Source organism: Sinohyriopsis cumingii, chromosome 16, assembly GCF_028554795.1.
Source record: "Sinohyriopsis cumingii isolate HCF-2022 chromosome 16, ASM2855479v2, whole genome shotgun sequence".
NCBI classification, from domain to species: domain Eukaryota; kingdom Metazoa; phylum Mollusca; class Bivalvia; order Unionida; family Unionidae; genus Sinohyriopsis; species Sinohyriopsis cumingii.
The window spans coordinates 81,606,257-81,629,597 of NC_142976.1; the positions used below are offsets into that span (position 1 = coordinate 81,606,257).

The 23,341-nt window shown below is 38.8% G+C and overlaps 1 protein-coding gene across 1 annotated transcript in view; it reads right to left on the reverse strand.

The window, feature by feature from the left end:
• Positions 1-1,482: 1,482 nt before the first annotated feature.
• Positions 1,483-23,341, reverse strand: part of LOC149780891 (transmembrane prolyl 4-hydroxylase-like) — a 40,442-nt gene continuing 18,583 nt past the window's right edge. Inside the window, exons 5-8 of the mRNA XM_089936244.1 lie at positions 11,938-11,994; positions 9,671-9,837; positions 7,034-7,124; positions 1,483-1,635 (exon numbers count right to left, since the gene is read on the reverse strand). Of these exons, the coding sequence (XP_089792370.1) occupies positions 1,483-1,635; positions 7,034-7,124; positions 9,671-9,837; positions 11,938-11,994 (468 nt within the window). The remainder of the gene's footprint in view (positions 1,636-7,033; positions 7,125-9,670; positions 9,838-11,937; positions 11,995-23,341) is intronic.

Consider the following 23,341-nt stretch of genomic DNA (forward strand, 5'->3'; position numbering starts at 1 on the left):
CCTTCCAAGACTGATCAAAATTCATGGCAAAGAAAAATATTTTTTGCTTTTGATACAATTGTCACCAAATTGTTACGAATGTGAGAAACTCACTAGAAAAGCCACATAAGCACAGTGTAAAAGAAAATATCCTGAGAAACATTTCTACAAAGTTTGATCAAAATAGACATTGTTGCCAAAGAGACCAACTGGTTGCTAGGGTAACCACCAAAAAACACAACTTTTACAGAACATAACTAAAGTTTTTGACAAAAATTGTCTAAGAGTTTTGTAAAGAACATTACAAAATGTGGTAAATATGCACAGACATGCAACTTGCAATGCATGATATATGACTGTCATAGGCACCATCATAAGCTCACTTGGCCGTAAACCAACTGAAGTAAACAAAAATGGTAATTTGTGTAAAATACAAAAAGCTCTGCACTGGTATTGTGATAAAATACACAAAAGCACAAAAAGTAATAAAAAGGTAATTCTGGAAGAATTATTTTTCAACTCAAACAAATTATAAGATCGATTAACAATAAAATCAGAGACCAGAAAAGGGGAGAAAAATTTACATTGATCAAAAAGCTAAAGTTTCCATAAATGTATTTAAATGGCCACCTTCCATATATATTTCTCACTTCAGCTTTGAGGAGCAGACACTGTGACACAAGGAATAAAGTACTAAAGCCATCATTCATTATAGCGCACTACTCTGGTGGCCTAGTGGTTAGAGCATCCACCTTGGATGCAGGTTCAATCTCTGGCCAAGTCATACCAAAGATTTATAAAAATGGTACTAACAGCTACCTCATTAGGCATTCAGCATTAAGAGGTTAGTGTTAGGACTGGTTTGACTGATGTCAGGATAATGTGACGGGTGGGGCATGATGATAGATGTCTGCAGCATGATGCCTCCATTGCTAAAGATCCCTATAAACAGCCTTATTGCAGAATCATAGTACTGTAATATGATTCAATTTTTGTTAAAGCTACATTAAAAATCCAAATCACACACACACACACTCAAAACACTCACTCATTCTTTATAGCAATACATGTACCATCATACTTGCTTATTAAGTTGAATCAAACTGCAAACAACATAGACCTATCTAGCCATCATATAATATGCCAGCAGATCAGGGTCTATGTTGTTTGTTCTACTTATTACATGTAACAAACTGAACAGACCTGGATCTATACACAAATTATATGATGCGATGCAGATCTGGGTATGTGGATCTTTGACTTGAATTGGACTTATAAGCAAGTATATATGGTATTTACTTTCCATTTCTAGTTTCATGTAAGGACTAAATATCACAGAGGAAAAAGGTGGCCCAAAATATTACAATAAGAAGGCAAATTTGTAAAAAAAATAAGCCAATAAAACACATCAGTTACTTGGAATATCCTTTTTGAATTCTATAATTTAATTAATACTGTGATTGAAAAACAGATCTGTCTTATAAATGCATCCTTCTAGAAGGATTAATGTCCCCTTCCCTTATAATGGAGACTTGGTTTTAAGCGATCATAATATGGTGGTGTGGAGATCCATGTGTTTGCAATCCATTTTGAACCCATCAGAACGTCACAGCCTCCGTGAAAGGACTGATCATCAATACATCCCAGGTAACCAGTCTGAATAAGATAATGTACCAGATAACACTTTTACTGTAATGGTTCTAAATATTTTAGCAAGTTTACTTGATGACCTTTTATGTATCCAGTCATGTCTACTGCTATGCACACAGATTTATTCAATGATGTGATTTGGTAGATAATCCTGCGGATAAGAGTTGGTCGATTTGATTGATTTTATTGATCATGGATTGCCTCAATATAGGGTTTCCCTCACAATGAACCATTCAGTATAATACAGTCTGTGATATAACAAGTGTATAATCATGGATCCACTGGTATATGTTGAATGATGTTTTCAATATATTCTACAAAGTTATAAAGTGTTTATGCCTTTATCACAGTAAACATTCAACATCATGGTTCCCTTGAACAATAATACTCCCTACTTAATCAATAGCAAACCAATGATGATGACAAAATTCAGATGTCAAAATGCTACACTGAATAGACTGACTGACCTGGTGTCAGTCTGTTTTGTTTTTATTTCTGAAGGTTTGTATTAAGTTTTATATATATACTGTAATTCACTGGTTAGAACTAATTTATGGCTGATTTCTCTCTACATGTCTGCCTCAGAACTGTTGTACTATGAACTGATATTAGTTGCTGGGTGTTGTAGACCTATACACAGTCTTCAACATTCCACTTAATCTACTCATTGTAAGTCAAAAGTTACACAGATATTCTTGTAAATATGCATCTAGTTAAAGTTACACAGATATTCTTGTAAATATGCATCTAGTTAAAGTTACACAGATATTCTTGTAAATATGCATCTAGTTAAAGTTACACAGATATTCTTGTAAATATGCGTCTAGTTAAAGTTACACAGATATTCTTGTAAATATGCATCTAGTTAAAGTTACACAGATATTCTTGTAAATATGCATCTAGTTAAAGTTACACAGATATTCTTGTAAATATGCATCTAGTTAAAGTTACACAGATATTCTTGTAAATATGCATCTAGTTAAAGTTACACAGGTATTGTAAACATAGATCCTGTCAAAGCCATACAAGTTACTTTGTAAATATACATACTGTCAAAGCCGTAAAAATTACCTTGTAAATATACATCCTGTCAAAGCCATACAAGTTACTTTGTAAATATACATCCTGTCAAATCAGTACAAGTTACTTTGTAAATATAGATCCTGTCAAAGTCATACAAGTTACTTTGTAAATATACATCCTATCAAAGCCATACAAGTTACTTTGTAACTATACATCCTGTCAAAGCCGTAAAAATTACTTTGTAAATATACATCCTGTCAAAGTTGTTCAAGTTATTTTGCAAATATACATCCTGTCAAAGTCATACAAGTTACTTTGTAAATATACATCCTGTCAAAGTCATACAAGTTACTTTGTAAATATACATCCTATCAAAGCCATACAAGTTACTTTGTAACTATACATCCTGTCAAAACCATAAAAATTACTTTGTAAATATACATCCTGTCAAAGTTGTTCAAGTTATTTTGTAAATATACATCCTGTCAAAGCCATACAAGTTACTTTGTAAATATACATCCTGTCAAACTCATACAAGTAACTTTGTAAATATACATCCAAAGTCATACAAGTTACTTTGTAAATTTACATCCAGTCAAAGTGATACAAGTAACTTTGTAAATATACATCCAGTAAAAGTCAAACAAGTAACTTAGTAAATATACATCCACTCAAATTTTTCAAGTAACTTTATAAATATACATCCAGTCACGGTCACACAAGTATTCTTGCAAATATACATCCAATTCACCAAACATTCACAAAATCAAACTGAACATAAATTCTTAGTTACCTTAAAGTTGTTTGTATGTGTGTGTGTGTGTGATTTGGATTTTTAACATAGCTTTAACAATTTTTCAGTCATATCGCTACGATGTCTGCAGTGTGGCAGTTTTTAGTGATGTCTAGCACTGGGGCGTCATGCCGCAGACATGTGGCATGATGTCCCAACCAGTCACATTATCCTGACACCAGGCCCACCAGTCCTAACACTAACCCCTTAATGCTGAGCACCAAGCGAGGCAGATTTTAGTACCATTTTTGTAAGTCTGTGGTATGACTCGGCCGGGGATCGAACCCATGACCTCCCGCATCTGAGGCGGACGCTCTAACCACTAGACCACTGGAGCGGTCCTTAAAGTTGTTAGCAAAAACTTATTACACCACAAAAAAATTGATGAATTGTATAATTACAGGTGTTAAAGCCAATTTTCAGTTACTTTTTATGACACTGCATAAAATAGTCTATGGTTAGTGTCTCTTTCAAATCAATATGTCCTTTTGACACAAAAATTTACATTTTGAGCTGAAGCTTTGGTTTGATGCTAAAAAAGGTCTGATCTAAATGGTCATAATACCAAAGAACCAATCATCTTTTGTTAATATGAACAATTTCTGGATGTACAGAGTCTGAATAGTTGTTGACTTTGACCTTTCCATCTTATCATCCTACCGATCAACTACAACTCCATATGCATACCTCTTGGTACACTGCGATGTGCTATTAATAGAACAGCATGCCAACAGTTACTGTATCCAAGTTTCATTTATTTTACAGCTGCAGTAAATGCTAGTTGCTTCAACTTTGCTGCCTGATTAAGGACCAATCTTCATTGTTTTTCCAGTATGAACAATTTTTGTGTGTAAGAAGATTAAGTAGTCTTTTACCTTAAAAATCACTGGTTGGTATACTCAGATCTTTCATAGTTATTTGTTATAGCTTTTCTAAGTGAATAAAAGGCTTTGTATAGTGCAGATAATGGAAAGAAACGTTGGTATTAAAACTAAATTTCTTCAGATAATCTCAGAAAAAAGGATGATGTATAAAAGTAATGAATATCATTGTTAAAAAAAGAAACCGTCATGTAAATATTTCTGTTTAAACTTTTTCATGAAAATTTTCAGAAGAAAGCATAGAAAAGATCGATAAGCACAAGCGTATGTGATTATCAATACCCTCCATCAATAAATGATCAATTTTACAGCTGCAGTAAATACTGGGTTTTTCTAGGGTTTTGTCTTGCTTAAATGTTTGAATTCTGATGAATTTAGTCTTACAGAAAACAATTTGCAAACTAACATGTTTATTTCACTTAAAACTGAGTAAATACTGTCAAGATTACAAACTAATTTTGAAAAAAACATAAACAGATTGAGCTGTAAAAAAATTCCATTTAAAATAAATCTAAAATATGAACAAAGGGAAATTAAAGTTATTCTGATAAATATTTGCAAAACAATCATCGGTGCCGGCAGTGGAATTTTGAGACAAGGCAATGACCTAGGTCAAATATGGGCAATAACCCTATTATATTTTTTTACAAAGGGTTGAAAATTGACTTTGACCTCTTGATGTAAAACATTCTTCCTAGTTTGGTACAATTCGTAAGTCCTTATGAATTGTTCAGGATAAACCATCTACATACAGCGCATGACATTGTCTGTCTAATCAAATACAAAAGAACCTATATTGTAGTCAAATCCTCAGAGCAGAACCTTACCACAAAATGTTTTTAAAAAAATTCATTTTATATTTATTTCATTAGACAAGAAAAAAAGTACCAAGTTTGGGAAGCCCTTGGATCACTGTCTTACAATACATAAATACATACAGTATATGTAATAGATGTTGATATGTACTATCAGTCTGGGAGAGATAGTAACAGTCTTGGAGCCCTATATGCAATACATGTAGACATACTGTCAGTCTGGACGAGCTAGTACCAGGGTCTAGGAGCCCTATATGCAATACATGTAGACAGTTTGTCAGTTTTGGGTGGAAAGTACCCGGGTCTAGAAGCCCTTGGATCACTGTCTTACAATACATGAATACATACAGTATGCAATACATGCAGACATACTGTCAGTCTGGGACACACAGTACCAGGGTCTAAGAGCCCTACGATCACTTTCTTACAATACATAAATACATACAGTATGTGCAATACACGCAGACATACTGTCAGTCTGGGACACACAGTACCAGGGTCTAAGAGCCCTATGATTACTTTCTTACAATACATGAATACATACAGTATGCAATACGTGCAGACATACTGTCAGTCTGGGACACACAGTACCAGGGTCTAAGAGCCCTACGATCACTTTCTTACAATACATAAATACATACAGTATATGCAATACACGCAGACATACTGTCAGTCTGGGACACACAGTACCAGGGTCTAAGAGCCCTATGATTACTTTCTTACAATACATGAATACATACAGTATGCAATACATGCAGACATACTGTCAGTCTGGGACACACAGTACCAGGGTCTAAGAGCCCTACGATCACTTTCTTACAATACATGAATACATACAGTATGCAATACATGTAGGCATTTCATCACTCTGGGAGAGACAGTGAGAAAGAGAATAAATAAGAAAAATTGAGATAATATAAGACTTGATATATTTCCATTACTTAAAAGTCATTATTACTTTTCTACCATTGCTTACAAATAAACTTAATGACCTTTGAATTTAAGTATAAGAAATACATGAAATAGAAATTTGTTAATTATTGGATGGTATTCTCTATATAGAGGTAAAATTGCTGATAAATGTAATGAAAGCAACCAATTAACTTTTATACAGATTGCTTTTTGATGATATAACGGTATACGTCCACTAAGGAAGGTTGTATCCAAAATTCTAAAGCTAAAATGGGAAACTGTATGAACTTTTTAATAATTCAAAACAAGACACATGGCAGTTATAAGTGAAATATAGTAAACTCTAGTTACAGCCAGATCATCACTGTAAAGCAGTTGGTGTTGTAAGAGATCATGCCTATACTTAAGAGGATTTACCATTCTTGTCTTATTTTTGTCCTACCAGCAGGTGTAAATGAGAAGAGAGAATCAAACATTATATGTTCAATATTCTAATGTTAATGTACTTACCATCAACTCTCATGCATATTTTCCTACATTTAAGACTCATATTTATAGAAATAAAATATTTATATGCTATTGTCTCACGTACATATATTAAATGCAAAATCCCATGGAATGGCATTGTTATTGAACAAAAACATAATATTTAAGGTTTGTTACTGGAAAACTGCTGTTGAGTTATGTCCAATGCTGAATATTTCATTATTATTATTATCAAATTTACCAATGAACACCCTTGTTTTAGTCTGTTTTGTTTTGGAACCCAAATATTGTTTAAAAGAAATTTTGTTGCAACAAGATTCGGCTGTATGTAAACAGATTATATTGTTCAATGTACTACCTGAAAAAAATGAATTTTGATGTCATTATTTGACATAATCACTTTAGCAAAAAGACCAACTAGACTTTGGACCAGCTGTTGGGTTGGGTTTACATCCAAAATTAATATTAATAAATTAATTAGTTGTCTTCTGTACCTGATACTTCTCTTCAGAGAGATCAGCAAGTGGAAAGGCCGTCTCTCCTCCTGCTGGAACATCAGACAGGTAATACATCACTGTGATGTACCTGCCATTTTATGAAATGTATGCACTCAGTTATACAACTCAGTCATGACCAAAAGCTGAGATACTTTAAGAACTGATTGATCTTACATGGAGCTTTTATTTTTAAAAAATGTAATAAAACAAAATTTCTTAGAATTCTTTCAAAGAATTATTCATAATTTTGTACAACGCTTAATTTTAACCTGATTCATATTTCCAATCATGAAAGAAAATAACATCTAGAGCTTAGTAGAGACATGGACAACTTAATAATAAATCTTTGACTACCGATATACAAGCTATATTCTCCAATAAAAAATTCAACTCTCTATTAAAAGAAACAATATACTGTACATATCTGTAAGATAGATCCAACTGCAAACTGCATTGACCGTTGTTTATAGTCAGACCTGACTTATAAGTGAATATATTTGATACCACTGCCATATGGACAAGACTGGTTATGGTATCACTGCCATATGGACAAGACTGTTTATGGTACCACTGCCATATGGACAAGACTGTTTATGGTATCACTGCCATATGGACAAGACTGTTTATGGTATCACTGCCATATGGACAAGACTGTTTATGGTATCACTGCCATATGGACAAGACTGTTTATGGTATCACTGCCATAATGGACAAGACTGTTTATGGTACCACTGCCATATGGACAAGACTGGTTATGGTACCACTACCATATGGACAAGACTGTTTATGGTACCGCTGCCATATGGACAAGACTGTTTATGGTATCACTGCCATATGGACAAGACTGTTTATGGTATCACTGCCATATGGACAAGACTGTTTATGGTATCACTGCCATAATGGACAAGACTGTTTATGGTACCACTGCCATATGGACAAGACTGGTTATGGTACAACTGCCATATGGACAAGACTGTTTATGGTACCACTGCCATATGGACAAGACTGTTTATGGTACCACTGCCATATGGACAAGACTGGTTATGGTACCACTGCCATATGGACAAGACTGTTTATGGTACCACTGCCATATGGACAAGACTGGTTATGGTACCACTGCCATATGGACAAGACTGTTTATGGTATCACTGCCATATGGACAAGACTGGTTATGGTATCACTGCCATATGGACAAGACTGTTTATGGTATCACTGCCATAATGGACAAGACTGTTTATGGTACCGCTGCCATATGGACAAGACTGGTTATGGTACCACTGCCATATGGACAAGACTGTTTATGGTATCACTGCCATATGGACAAGACTGGTTATGGTACCACTGCCATATGGACAAGACTGTTTATGGTATCACTGCCATATGGACGAGACTGTTTATGGTACCACTGCCATATGGACAAGACTGGTTATGGTACCACTGCCATATGGACAAGACTGTTTATGGTATCACTGCCATATGGACAAGACTGGTTATGGTACCACTGCCATATGGACAAGACTGTTTATGGTATCACTGCCATAATGGATAAGACTGTTTATGGTATCACTGCCATATGGACAAGACTGGTTATGGTTTCACTGCCATATGGACAAGACTGGTTATGGTATCACTGCCATATGGACAAGACTGGTTATGGTACCACTGCCATATGGACAAGACTGTTTATGGTACCACTGCCATATTGACAAGACTGTTTATGGTACCACTGCCATATGGACAAGACTGTTTATGGTATCACTGCCATATGGACAAGACTGTTTATGGTATCACTGCCATAATGGACAAGACTGTTTATGGTACCACTGCCATAATGGACAAGACTGTTTCAAAGTGAAAGAGACTTTGTGGTTTTTGAGTTTAACACCATTTGTCAGCAAACTATAGGCTATACATGGAGACCAGTATATTGGTGGAGGAAGAACCTGGGATAAGCCTGGGAAGAACCACAGACCCACAGGAAACTACTGGCAAGCTTTCTCATGTAACCATAATGGCCATCCTTGGGACTGAAACACATGCAGACAGAGGAGAGATGACAGTGATTGTAAAAGCAAGTTCCCAAGACCACTTGGCCACCCTGGGGCCCAAAAGAGACTTTGTATACAGAATTTGACTTTCAATGTTGAAGGATAGTGTAAGTATGCTTTAGAATGTATATTAAAATTTAAAATGGGGTGGGGGTAGAAACTATTAAAATTCCTTTTGATCTCTAACAAAAATTGCTATTCTTAGCCCAAAATGTCAAAACAAAAAAAATCTTTACGTAGAGAAAAATTTAAAGTGATAGAGAGAGATGAGAGAGAAAGAATACATACTGAAAACAGCAAAATTAAGTTATAATAAATAAAACAAAAGAAGCCATTGAAAGGGTGAAAAATTATACAGATTTCAGACTGCAATAGAATTGTCTGTATTTCTCCTTTTGATAACCTTGCTTCTCCTAGTATAACTTTATCATGTGGTCAGTAAAGATTAATGTTTTTAAATTGAGCAGCTCAATTATTTTTTAATAAACATTACTATAAAATACTGCATTTTCCAAAGAGTTGTAACTGAGAGGGTGGAGGTTATCATGGGATAAACAATGGATACCTTTCTCCATAAATAACCTACCTACAAAGATGACAGCAGGTATTCCATTTAGGAGTGTCCACAACATCACCACAAATTGTTTGGAAACAGCATGGGATATCCGATGGAACTTCATCATCATCAGAAGCATAGGTATTGGAGCTGTCTTGATGGGCATGGTAATGTCCTCCTTCGCTGTAACTAACAACCTGTTAACAATAAGTACAAAAATATTTATCCTATGATATGCACAGAGGGCAGTAACAATATGCCCAGGAGGCAGTACTGATATGCAAAGGGGGCAGTAATTATATGCCCTGGGTGTAGTATCGATATGCCCAGGGTGTAGTATTGATATGTCCAGGGGTATCAAAAACATGCCGATTAGAAAGCAGTAATATGCACATGAGTGAGGATGATATGCACAGATGGCAGCAATGATATACCCTGGGGGAGCAATCATATAATAATTTGAAAAGAGACAATAGAAAAAAGTTTCACTTCTCATATAAATATTACTAAAACTGTACTTAATTAGTAGATTTACTTATATCACAGAATGGTACTCAGATTCACATAAAGTATGACCACAATTGTTTTTTAAATCCACAAACTTTCAGTAAAATATCTGCAGATATCCACAGTCTAAAAAATGTATAAAATTTTGATCCAAGCAAAATCCATTTTTCTTCAACACAAGCATAATGCAAGTTAATACCAAAATCATTTAACTTGAATCCTATCTATTCCTATCTACATGTATTTTATAATCTAATAACAGTGGTTGCTCAAGATGCAGTCAAGTTTTCCCTGAAGAAAAGGACAACCTCACATCCCAAACTTAATTAAACTTTCTATTCATGGACCAGTTTCTAAATCTCAGAAGTTCTGATGATTCAGCCTTTAATAAAATTTCTTGCTCCTTAATGTTTTCCACTGTTGGGATTTTCAGATATAGCTCTAGAATCCTTATTTAGAAAGCTAAAAGAGAGCAGTGAACCCCTGAATCTTTTATTCTCGGATAACCCTGGTAAGGCCAAGTTTTATACTTACACCATTACTTCTATCACAACCCCAGGACCATATTTAAGTTATGATTGCATACAATTGTAATTCCTGTAAATACCAGGCTCCCTTGCTATAAAGTCCTTCAGTGTAACACTGACCCTCTTTAAATGCAGGTGTGGTTGTCATCTCATTGAATTGGTTGAATTTTCCTTTCTCATTTTTATCTGAGTTATTTTGCTTAATTTTAACTAATGGCAAATGAGAACCAACCATGATCTGATTTCAGATTAATAAATAACATATTTTTGTGAGGTTATGCTTTATTATAACAATTCCTTGATGGAAAATTGCAATGTATCAAATTTCCCTCACTATAATGTGAGTACATTTGTGACTCCCAATAACAGTATTATAATGAGGGGACAGAAAGCAAACAACATTAAAAGTATTCATCTGACCCAATGATGTTTTATTCAAGAAATTAATTGATATGATGAATAACTATTCCCATATTTTTGAGGCATTGTGTCAATCTTGTACAGATTCCTTTTTATAGCACGATTTAAATTTTACATTAGCATGGAGGAATATCATTTTTCAAAGTTTTCATTTAAGAACTGATAGTTATTTCATTATTATTTATAAAGTTAGTAACACCATACCCAGGAGCTTGAGTGCAAATTGCATGCATTGCCTAAATTTGCATGTGCCCTGTTGCAATTATAAGCTCATAAATTTCCCATACCTTTTAATCCATGTCTTTCATCAGTTGATCCACCTGTTATGAAAGTTTTACACTGATATTCACATATGGACACACAAATATGGTACCTTGACTATAATTCACTTGCAATAGAGGGTACCTTATAGCAAAAGGACTGTACGGGAGTCACATATAAAAAAACACCACATAAACGATACCATAATCTCCAATGTAAGGATAATACATAGCAAATTAAATATTTGGTGAAGTGTATATTCTTAAGTACAAATTCCTTCACCGACAGGAGCACATATGGAATTACTGACAATATACAGACTGGTGTACGAGTGGAATGACAAGGCAATAAGAGATAAGAACCTCACACAAAGATAGGTCATGACAACCAACCAAGGTTGTTTTGGACAGGATTCAATGCCCATTATGGTCACTGGTGTTAGGATTTGATTAGTCTAGATATAATGGAGTTAAAGATACAGAGAATGTGACAAATGGCATAAAGAAAACTCAAGCATGAAAACTAGGTCACAGTGACCTACTTTTGGTATGATTTGGTCTTTAGATACATCCATGCACCAACTTTCATGAGTCTGAGTATGAAAGTGTCAGATATAGCAAGAATGTAATTAACGGCTACCTGAAATACAAAAGTCATTCAATCATGAAAATTAGATCACAGTGAAAATGTTTTTGTGTGGTTGAGATATTTTTAATCTAAATGTATCCACTACTATTTTTTCTAAATAAGTACTGGTGAAAACCGATGTAACAAATGAAAGCTGAAAAATCAAAAGTGACCCACACATTTAAATTATGACTGCAGTGCAGCAGTATTAGAAGGCTGAGTTAACCTCTTTGAGATGGATCCATTAACCAAATGTTGCTGAGTGTTGGTGAACTAGAATCCAAGGTATCATTGGTGCAAGGAATGAATAAACAAAAAAAATCAAGATACAAGTGTGTGTAATTTGGATTTTTAATGTAGCTTTAACAATTTTTCAGTCATATCGCTACAATGTCTGCAGTATGGCAGTTTATAGTGATGTCTAGCACTAGAGAATCATGCCACAGACATGTAGCATCATGTCCAGCCCAATTACATTATCCTGACACCAGGCCAACCAGTCCTAACAATAACTTGTGAGGCAGCTGTAAGTATGATTTTTATAAGTCTTTGGTGTGACTCAGCTGGGGTTTGAACCCGTGACTTCCTGCATCCAGGGTGGATGCTCTAACCATTTGGCCACTGTAGCATTCAAATAATAAAAAAACATATGAATGAAAACACACAAGCAAATATCCCCTCTAAAATTGTATGGCAAAGGAATGCAAATCAGCGGAATTTGCATATAAATGTATGTTATCCAAGATTTTTAATTTTATTTCCTATCCTTTCTTTATTCCACAATAGTTTAAGGTTACTCTTTTTTCAAGAAATGACAGAAAAAATCAGTTTCTCACAGCAAACACCACCGATTTTTCTGTAACCATATTAGTAGTGAAGTGGGCCACCCTACCCTCAAGGGAAATTAGCATTAGAAAAAACCCTGGGCCACTCTAGCCTCAGTGGGAAATTTAACATTACGGAAACCCCTGGGCCACTCTAGCCTCAATGGGAATTTAACATGGGAAAAAGTCTTGGGCCACTCTAGCCTCAAGGGGAATTTAACATGGGGAAAAGTCTTGGGCCACTCTAGCCTCAAGGGGAATTTAACATGGGGAAAAGTCTTGGGCCACTCTAGCCTCAAGGGGAATTTAACATGGGGAAAAGTCTTGGGCCACTCTAGCCTCAATGGGAATTTAACATGGGAAAAAGTCTTGGGCCACTCTAGCCTCAAGGGGAATTTAACATGGGGAAAAGTCTTGGGCCACTCTAGCCTCAAGGGGAATTTAACATGGGAAAAAGTCTTGGGCCACTCTAGCCTCAAGGGGAATTTAACATGGGGAAAAAGTCTTGGGCCACTCTAGCCTCAAGGGGAATTTAACATGGGGAAAAGTCTTGGGCCACTCTAGCCTCAAGGGGAATTTAACATGGAAAAAAAAAATTCTTGGGACTGTTGAGCGACAAGGGAAAATGGAACAGGGTCGGGACCCTATTTTAATATGGTCCCGACCTGATGGGTCTATGGAAATGGAATAGGGGAGAGGGATAGAACACACACACACACACACACACACACAAGGAAAAAAAGAGTCAGTGTTTATATTCACACTACTCTACATACACACATTGGCAAATTGATTACTATTTCTTTTCTAAAGGTTTGGGTAGCCCTGAAAAGGGCTGTTTGTTTTTAACTGCAGTCACACCTGGTTAATGATGGCACCTTCCAGGCCTGGCACCACACACACATCTTCTTCCCCAGTCTCCTTTTACTTTTTTTGTTGGGAGTGCAGAGGCGGGATAAGTGGCTTCAGAATCCCAATCTTCTGTCTCTGGGATTCTGAAATTTCCTCTCTCCTTTTCCTCCTCTTCTTTTTCTTCTTTCCTCCTCTTTCATCCTTCCCTCTTCAATGATGGCCTCTGCGGCCAGTTCATTTAGTATGCGCCTGGCATATTCCAGGTGCATCTGGAGTTCTAGAAGTTTAGCTAGTCTGGTGTTCATTCTGGTGTTAATCAATCAACAAGGGTAGCTAGACTGCCTAGCGATTTTCAATTTATAGTGAATGTGCGGACATGAAGGAAAACGTCCCCCTTAAACAAAAGTTATATTACCTAGATCATGACCAAACAATGCGCGGACCTAAAAGAAACACTCACTCACTTTTTTTACTCTCCATTACTAATTTAAAAATTTTCATTAATCACTTCAATATACTATCCACATATGCAAAGCAATCCAATCAAACCCCAAATCTACTCTCCACGCACCTCAAACAGCAAAAAAACATGATCATTAGCTACTATCCACACCAACACATACACTCACACCACAAAAGAGTCAGTGTTTATATTCACACTAATCTACATACATACATTGGCAAATTGATTGTTATTTCTTTTCTAGAGATTGGGGTAGCCCTGAAAAGGGCTGTTTTTTTGTGTGTGAAGTTGAAGCTAGGGCGATCTTTTAGTTTCTAAGAATGCAATGTCCTCTGACGATAGACTTTCTGACGATAGGACTGCTTCTTCGGAAAGAGAAGAAGAACTCTTTGGTGTCGATACGACAATGAACAAAGACTCTGTCAGGTTCAGGTTGCTGCTGCTGCTGTTATTGCTGTTGCTGCTCTCTCTGCTGTTTCTGAAGTCTGTACTTCTCTGTCCATTCTTCTTTCTCCCTGTTCACTTCTTCTCTGAAGAGCTTTTCTATCAGGTCTTCAGTGACTTTTAAGATTCTCACATTCTCTGTCTCTTCTGGCTTCGGTATCAGACTGTGTCTGACCCTATGCAAATTCACGTAGGCTTCGTTTAGCTTAGCTAGTTTGGAGCACATCTTCGTAGGAGGATGAGTCGACAATGGATGGTTAGACTGAAGGCTACCCCCGGCTTTAAAGTCAAAGCGCGGACATGAAGGAAAACATCCCCACACAGTTTTTGAGCCGCAACGTTCAACGAGTGTCATGAGAGGGATAGTAAGAAGTCAAAGAACATGAATCAAAATTCCTATAGCCAAACAAAAGACAAAGGCATTTTTTTTCAAAACACAACATTTTTTATTCAAAATCACTTAACACTAACAAACAACTATAACATTTTTAATAATAATTTGACAATATAACATCAAACATTTTGTTTCAAATGACAAACATTATTTTTGTGCAACTCACACATTATTTTGGACAGGGTTGACAACGTTGTGAATGAAATTGTGATTTCCACTGTTGGAAGTCATTAGGCCATTGATGGACACCACGTTTCCTAGCTTGAGACAAAAGATAAGCATAATGGTCACAAAACCATCGATCTACTTTCACATCATTTCTAGAAGAAGAACGAGTATCAAAATGAGTCACTAAATGTTCTAAGGAATAACCCAGGCTGCGATGATGCAGAAAATACACACAATATTGTCCACACACCAAGGAATCTGTGCCTTGTAATTTCACATTATTGAATCAGGTGGTTTGAGCATTTCTTCTCATAAAGTCAATGATATCGTCTTCCAAAGGGGGCAATCCGTACAAATCGAAATATTCCACACATCCTTCTTGAGGAAAGTAGATGGCTACCCAGTGGGTTCCTGGGAGATGACTGTCGTCCGTGTTGATCACATAAGCTTGATGGTCTTGAGGTTTGCGATGAGGGAGTTCATCTTTAGCACAGACGACAGGATTCCAAGAAGCCATGTATGAACTGTGGTTCAAAAGGTAATAAAGTTCCCAGGTATCCACGTTTTGTGTGGTTTTTTTTCTTCACAGGTAATGATAAGTGATCAATTCGATCCTGACTTTTTGCTTGAAAATGTCTGACAAGTAAAAGGCGTTTAGATCCGACTTCTTACTCTGGTCCAAGAGAGATTCGATGCGACGGCACTCCAGAGACGTTAATGGAGGAGAAGAATGTTTATCCAAGCCTTTATACCACTCATTCAACACGAATTCTATCTCGATGTGATCCCAAGCTTTGTCCAGATATTCGTCCAATTTTTCTTCTTGACTCAACATCAGACATTTGTCGTGTTCAATTTGACTGGGATGATCATTGTGACATCCATAGCACTCTTCCTTGATCAATTCTTTCATTATATCTGCCAGGAATGTAGCAAAACAGGAAACTAAATGGGCTTCTTGTTCTGGCCATCTTGACTTCATCATGATAACTTCTTCGTCTTGGGATTCTTCTTCTTCTTCCCCGGTCTCCTCACATTCCATTTCCAAAGTTTCTCCACTAGGTAAAGAGGGATAACAGTCTTCCATGGCTTCTAATAGTCTAGAATGACTTCTCTCAAACTGTTGATTTCTATGGTATTGTCAAATTCTGCATACAGGAGGACGTTCACTGTGTGATCTGGAGGTGGATTTGCAAACTGAAGTTCCACACGAATCTGACCCGATTTTATAGGGTGGAAATGTCCCTCGTCGCTGCCTTGGTCTGGAGTGAAATCAAAACCCCACAAAGCATAGCCTCCTGCATAATCGTCGTACGAAATACCGTGACTGGTTTTGGTTCCTAACTGTCCCGTGGCTTCGTACAGGGACAAGTACGATCTCAAATAATTCTTCGCGACACCAAAGTTGGGCTCAAAGGGTCGGGTACACAAGGTCTTGCCGTCGCGACTGACTTCGATCTTGGACACATTGTAATGTTGAAACTCAAAAGGATTTTGATCGTGGGTTCCGTTGAAGGCTGAATTCCTGATGATACCAACAATCAAACGCTTGGGTAACTGTCCTTGGAACAGATGATCTTCGATCATAGATCGCTGTCCAGCGGGAATGGTGAACGTTTTCACTTCTACGCGTCGTATCGGATACTTGGCGGTCGTTCTGCTCAATGTCTGACTGACGTCGTTTCCCACTTTAGGTAACACTTCCACACGACGCACATAAAGTCGGGCTTCTTGAATGATAGTTTTGTATTCATTGGCATGGGCCATCAAATGGAAAGCGGCACTGCTACGATTCAGTCTCAGACGGATATCCACCCCGTTCAGCAAATACTTTTCTTGTAACCACATGTCCAAATGCAAACGATCCATCAGTTCTAAACTTCGCCCTTGCAGAATTTTCTTACGATGGTCGTTAAACCCCACATTGTGAGGATTGTCATCTTCTGTCAGGACTGTGTCGCTAAACGTGGCTACACCTGCCGTGTCAGGTTTCCATACCACGCAAGCATCCAGATGAGTATTCTTGGCTTCTTTTCCGTATGTCAAGAGATTTTCCAGGTAGGCACGATATGGGTAAGTATCCATGCTGCTGCTGACCAGTTTGTTATTCAAGTACAAGTCCACTTCACTGAACAAGGAATGCATGAAACTGTTGACAGGAGCTACTCTAGCATCGCCTCCTGGATTGGTGTTGTCTGTTTTGATCACTTTGACTTTCAAATACAGGTAACTGCTATTCAGATCGATGTAATCTTCGAGCTGACCTTTGATTTCAAACTCGATGGGAGCGGAATCTGTCAAAGAGGAGACGGGGTGAAATTCCACCCACTGGGATTCTTGCATGGTCATCATGGTGGGGGGCATGGCAAACAGATCCAGTTCCGACTTGGAACAAGCGCAATACTCTCGGTGCATCATTTTTCTCTGTGTCTCAATAATCGAAAACATCTAAGTCTCGGACGGTTCTTCTTTTCTTTGCCTTCCTAGCTTTAGACGTGTGAAGTCTGGTGAAAGGGTGTTTTCTTCGTCGTCTCTTTCTGCCTTGTCCTTGCCGAAAGCCTGACTCGGTAGCGTGCAGGGCATTTATAGGTGTTTCTCGTCGGCCCAAAATGTCTTTGCCCGTTTGCAGCAAGACATTTTTGCCTGCCGTCATGAAGGCTTCTTTAGGATTTTGTTTGTCGATGATGACATTTTGGAGAAATTCTTTGCCTTGTGTCAGTGCCACATCTTTCAAGGCGTGCAATCCGCGTGTCACCATCGGTTTCAACACTGGGGCCACCGAACGAAAGGCCGATTTCAGCATATCTCCTAAACCGTGTCCTCTCTGTCGAGCAACCCCTCAGTACACTGGATACATGACTTACGAGTCGTGAGAGAACCGTTTTCGAAAATGGAGTTTCACCGTGACTTTTCCTTTGGTGAATGGAATATTTTGTCCCAGATCTCCTTTTATAGTAATGTTGACCGTGTCCAAATACGACTTGCTGACAGGCAAATAGTGAGGACGTACAAATTCGCGGTGAACGTGGTAAGTGTTTCCACCTTCCTCGTCAGTGACCGTGGCAGAATCCACTTTGAAAGGAATGACACGCAGTAACGGCACAGAGGTGTGTCCCACCACGTTGTACTCCACCACATTGGAGTACACAAACATCAAATTCAGTCCTTGGTTCAGTTCTACTGTGGAACGAAATAACTTGCTAAAAGACTCATTGTCGTAAATGATTGGTGATTCATTTTTCTTGAGCATGACCATTCTCATGTCCATGTCTCCGCCCAACATGTCAAACAATTCAGGACAAAATAAAATGGACATGATTTTACTCCCGTCAAATTTCATCAAGAAGCGACGAGCTGCTTTGTGGTATTCCATGGTGACACTTTTTTTGACACTTTCCAAAGCTTTCAGAAACACGACATTAAACCTGGAGGCTATGGTGCTCACCAAATGTTGACCACTAAAATAATAGCCTGGGAGAACGAACAAGTGATAGGTGGTGTACTTTTGATTTTGTGTGCCAGGGGTTTTGATGTTATATTTGCCATGGGTATCCAAGTACGGTTGCATTTGCTCGTCATAAACTTCCACATCAAAAGAATTTTGATTGGGAAGGACATTGAGGACTTGGGTCGGGTGAATGATTTCTACTATAGCCACTTCCCAATGGGCTTCGTGATCTAATGGGATGTCTGAGGTAATTTGGCCGTGTAACAGCACAATGTGTTCTTGGGAAACACCTCCATGGAACTGTCACTGGGTAAGGTTAAGTAAAATTGGTTTTTGTGACTCATAATTCCAGAGTTCTGTGGCTGTCCGAGGGGTTACTGGATGTTAGAGGCGTGTCTCCGCTCAAAATAGGGTTGTTATTGTTGTTATTGGAGTGGTGACTGACACTGGCACTGGACACAAGGTTCCCGTTGTTCCCATTGGAAGAGAATTTCAGGAAGGGATTGGGAAGCAGGTAACCAATGCAACTGCTCAATAAAATGGTCCACAATTGTTTGTCTCCTTGTTGCAAACTTAAATTGGCGATGGCTGCCCTGATGACACAATACACCACGAAGATCTGGCAGAAAAAGACGATTTGCATTTTCGGCACACGTTCTCTACACTACACCCACAAAGGTTGTTTTTGTAAATCTTGCAGAGAAGAACTATGTGAAGGAGTGGTCTACGTAGCTTCGTCTGTGTGAAAGGGCATGATGGTCACTTCTTTTTATAGTCGATGACTTGCGAAGCGTCGATCCAAGAATCAAAACTGGGTGGATATCCTTTCCAACGTACTTTGACTTCTTTGACACGTTGTTTGCCCACTTTACGGGTTCTGCGTTCGAGAATGCTTTCGATGTCGTACACGTCGTCTTCTTTTTTGGTGACACGTTGTAACTCGGGTAAGTAAAACGTTCCTTTGAGCACTTCTCCATTCATGTCTTCCAATTTATAGACGGCAGGATGACGGCCATGCACTCATCCAGTGATACGAAACAATTCGGTCGTCCAGTTAGGTAAGTAACCTTTGTCGAAAGTGCGTTTGGTTTTGCCAATGCGCACCCAATCTCCTACAGTCAACACTCCACTTTTCTTGGGGACAGCCCTCAATGGGGACGTACCAAACAGGTGCTCAAACACCAACACTTCGTTCTCGGGAGTCACTTCTTGCGGGGCAAGTCCGATGCTTCGATGGTAAGATTGGTTGTACGCTTGCACCAGGTGCGGTAAGATGTCGATGTACTTCAGAATGTGGTGATGCGTAAAATATTTCCACATGCGTTCTTTCAAAGTGCATTGAAAACGTTCAACGATGCTGGCTTTGGTTTCAGGATTCTCGGTGGTAAAACAATGAATGTCACGTTTCTTTAATTCTTTTTGGAAAGCTTGGTTCAGAAATTCGGTGCCTTTGTCCATTTGCCATCGAAGAGGGTGACGACCGCTTTGTTTCAACACTCGTTGCAGGGCTCGCACTAACTCACTGCTCGATTTGGAAGTCAAGGGCACGACCCAGGCAAATTTGGAGAAGACGTCGATAACACAAAACAAATATTTGTAGCCGCGATTGTAGCTGGCCAAATGAGAGACATCGGCTAAATCGGCTTGCCATTGATGATCGATGCCTTCCACTCAGGTGCGACTTCTGGAAAACTTGCGTTGAATGGGTTTGTGTAAAGTGTAAGTAGCTTGTTCTTGTAACCATCGTTGCACTTGAGGTAAACGGAGACTTTTCAGTCGCGTTTTGGCAGCACGATACAATTTTTGAACTCCTGCATAACCTGCAGGATGCGAGGGATCGTAGTAAATGCTGGTTAACACTTTTTCCTTTTTTTTGTGTTTGTGTGTTAATAAGGCACCCACTCTTGGAAGATGCTACTCTTTTTCTCTTGAGGTACTTTCTTGGATTGTAATGCTTTGCGTGTGCGACCAGCATTAGGTGTCGCAGAGGAGGATGTCTGAACAGGGGATATTGGTTCTTGTTTCACTTCTGTCTTCACTTCTGTCTTCACTTTCTTTTTCTCTTGTGATGAAGAAGGAGTGGTCATCATCGTTTTAATCTATTGAATTGTAGAGGTAGGTGGTGTTGTTAATTTGCGTACTTTTTCTGGAGGAGTTTGAAACCCTTCTGCTTCTTCTTCTCCTTTTTCTGTCTTGGTCACTGGTAGTGGTGGTACTGGTACTGGTGATGGTGCTGGACTTTTCATCAAGGTCTTAAAATCTTTCAGAGTGGGAAGAGCTGTTTCGTCTGAGGCTTTCTGGTGAAAGAGTTGCAGTCGTTGCAAGAGTTGACTGTACTTTTGCGATTTTTCTGTTTCGGAGAAATCTTGGCGATCCATCAAGGACTGCAATTCGTGTTGTAACTGGGACATTTCGCTCAAATGGGGATTGGGAGGTAAATGCGGGGTGCGTTGTTCTTGCCAACGATGGTATTCCATCCATTGTTTGTAAGGCACTAAAGCTAGTTTTCGTCCTTCCATGGGATGTCAGGGGTCGATTCTGAGATCTTGGGACTTCAGAGGGCCTTTTTATCTTGCTCCCACCAGTCCTCCCAACATGGTTCCCAAGACTCCTTTCAGCAATGGGCCTAGCAAGAGGGGTAAAATTCCTCCACGTTGGACCAACATCTTCTTCTTTTGACGAATGGGAATTTTCTTTTGAACCATTTGGCGAAGAACGTGACGATGTTTGCCTAAGCATTGTTTCTGGTGTTTGGACAAAGGGATCGTACCTTTCAAGACGTTCAAACAACATTCACACACGGTATTGATGACCTCTTTGGAGGCTGATTGAATGAGTTTTTTTCGTAGGGGTGGAGAAGCTTTGGACAGGACAGATAACATGTCCCCATGTTTGACTAAACGTGGTGGCAGTCCTTTCCTTTTCTTTCCTTGGGTTTTAGAAGAGGGATGTTTTCTGGAGGGTGACATCTTTGAGCCTTCAGGAGCACCAAAAAACACTGATACCCCGACTTGGTCACACACACCTTTTTATACTGGAACTCGTCGCCACTGATTGTCTTTACGTTGTATCAACTTCAGGACAGGCATGACACGTCATGCAGGGGTACGCAATGGACTAAATCGAGCCAGTTCTTGCTTGGACAAATCCAGTAAACTTTGTAACATACCCGATCTTTCTTGGACTTTGATTTTGGGAGCAGGTACTTTGTGAGCAGCGGCCACTGCCGCTAAATTGGAGGGACCTGCCACTGGGGAAGTTCTTGGGGTCATCAATGGAGATGTTCTTGGTGTGATCAACGTCTCCAAGTACTCTTCAGTTCTTGGTGACATCAACGGAGAAGTGAATGAACCTGAGGCTACCGGAGACGCGGTTACCGCCGTTGCTGGTTGTGGTTTGCCAGTGTAAGGTTGCGTCCTGGCCGAAGTGCCTCTCTTACAACTAGTTTTCTTCTGTGGACTTTTCTTTTTCTGGGGACTTTTTCTCTGTTTCTTTTTCTGGGGGCTTCTTTTTTTTTCCAGGGTGGTGACTGGTAAGAGGAGGGTCCCACCACTGGAGAAGTTCTTGGAGACACGGGTCTCCTTGGGGACCTGGTCTTTTTCTTCTTCTTGGAGCTTCGTTTGACTTTTTTCTTGGGGAGAACTTTGGGGGCATTAGGATCCCATCTTAAGAGAGAGCGAATGATGACCCCTCCTAGAGTACCGCTCCCTCCAGGTTTCAAAATGATTTGTTTTTTGGTTTGAGTGTCGATGCGAGGATCGGCCAGTTGGGTCAAAGCGACTTTGTTTCGCTCAAAAAAGCGTTTGGTTTGATGAGGAATCTGAATGATCCCTTGTAGTAATTGACGTGCTGTCACCGTGAACCATCGTAAGACTTCTTTGAGACTAGCTTCTAAGACACGAGCCCGTATTTGTGGATTTTTTTCTCGACTGATGCCATACAAGGCACGAATCAATTTGATGGGAAGATGCGACTGAAGGGATGTCATGTTCAAACTGTGTATGAGACAGACGAAAAGTGTCTGAGGTTTTTATAGAATTTTTTTTTGTGGAGTGAAGTTAAGTCAAGGACGGAGACGTGTACAGGACAGGCCCTCCGTCTTGGCACCAGTGCTGAAACAAGTGGGTACGAAATCGCAAATCATCGGGGGTCGTAGGTTTCAAAATGACGAGTAAATATGCATGTGGAGTTTGAGTGGCATCGTCGTACGCCTGAGTCAGCCAAGGCGTTCCTAACTGTTTGGGTAAGACTTGCACTTGTGATTTATCTCGAGGACTTTTAAACAAGACCACGTAATGTGCATTGCCTGAACCGCTAGGTCCAGCAATGAGCATGTTAAAGGGATGGCGAAGATACAAAGCCTCCCAGCTGGCACGATCTAAGTGTTCGTCGATGACTTTGACAGTGAAGGAAGAGGGAGCAGAGACAGCAGAGGTAGCCATAGTGTTAGGAATGTCACTTGTGACATGAAAACAGACAAGACAAGAGTTTATATACTTTTTTCAGGACACGTTTATTGAATGTTTCAAATATGAACAACAGGAAAGACAAAAATACATGAAAGCCAAATAGGTATGTACAGGAATAAAAAACACATCAAAACGATCAAAGTGGAATATAAACAAGTCTCTGTACAACATGTTTTGGGTAACCAAGATGTCCTAGGGACAGTGTGTAATGTTCTTACAGTCTCTACATGAGGTATTGTCACACAAGTGTCCTCCCGGAATGACCTTTCAGGAATGTCCATGACAGTCCTGTCCTGA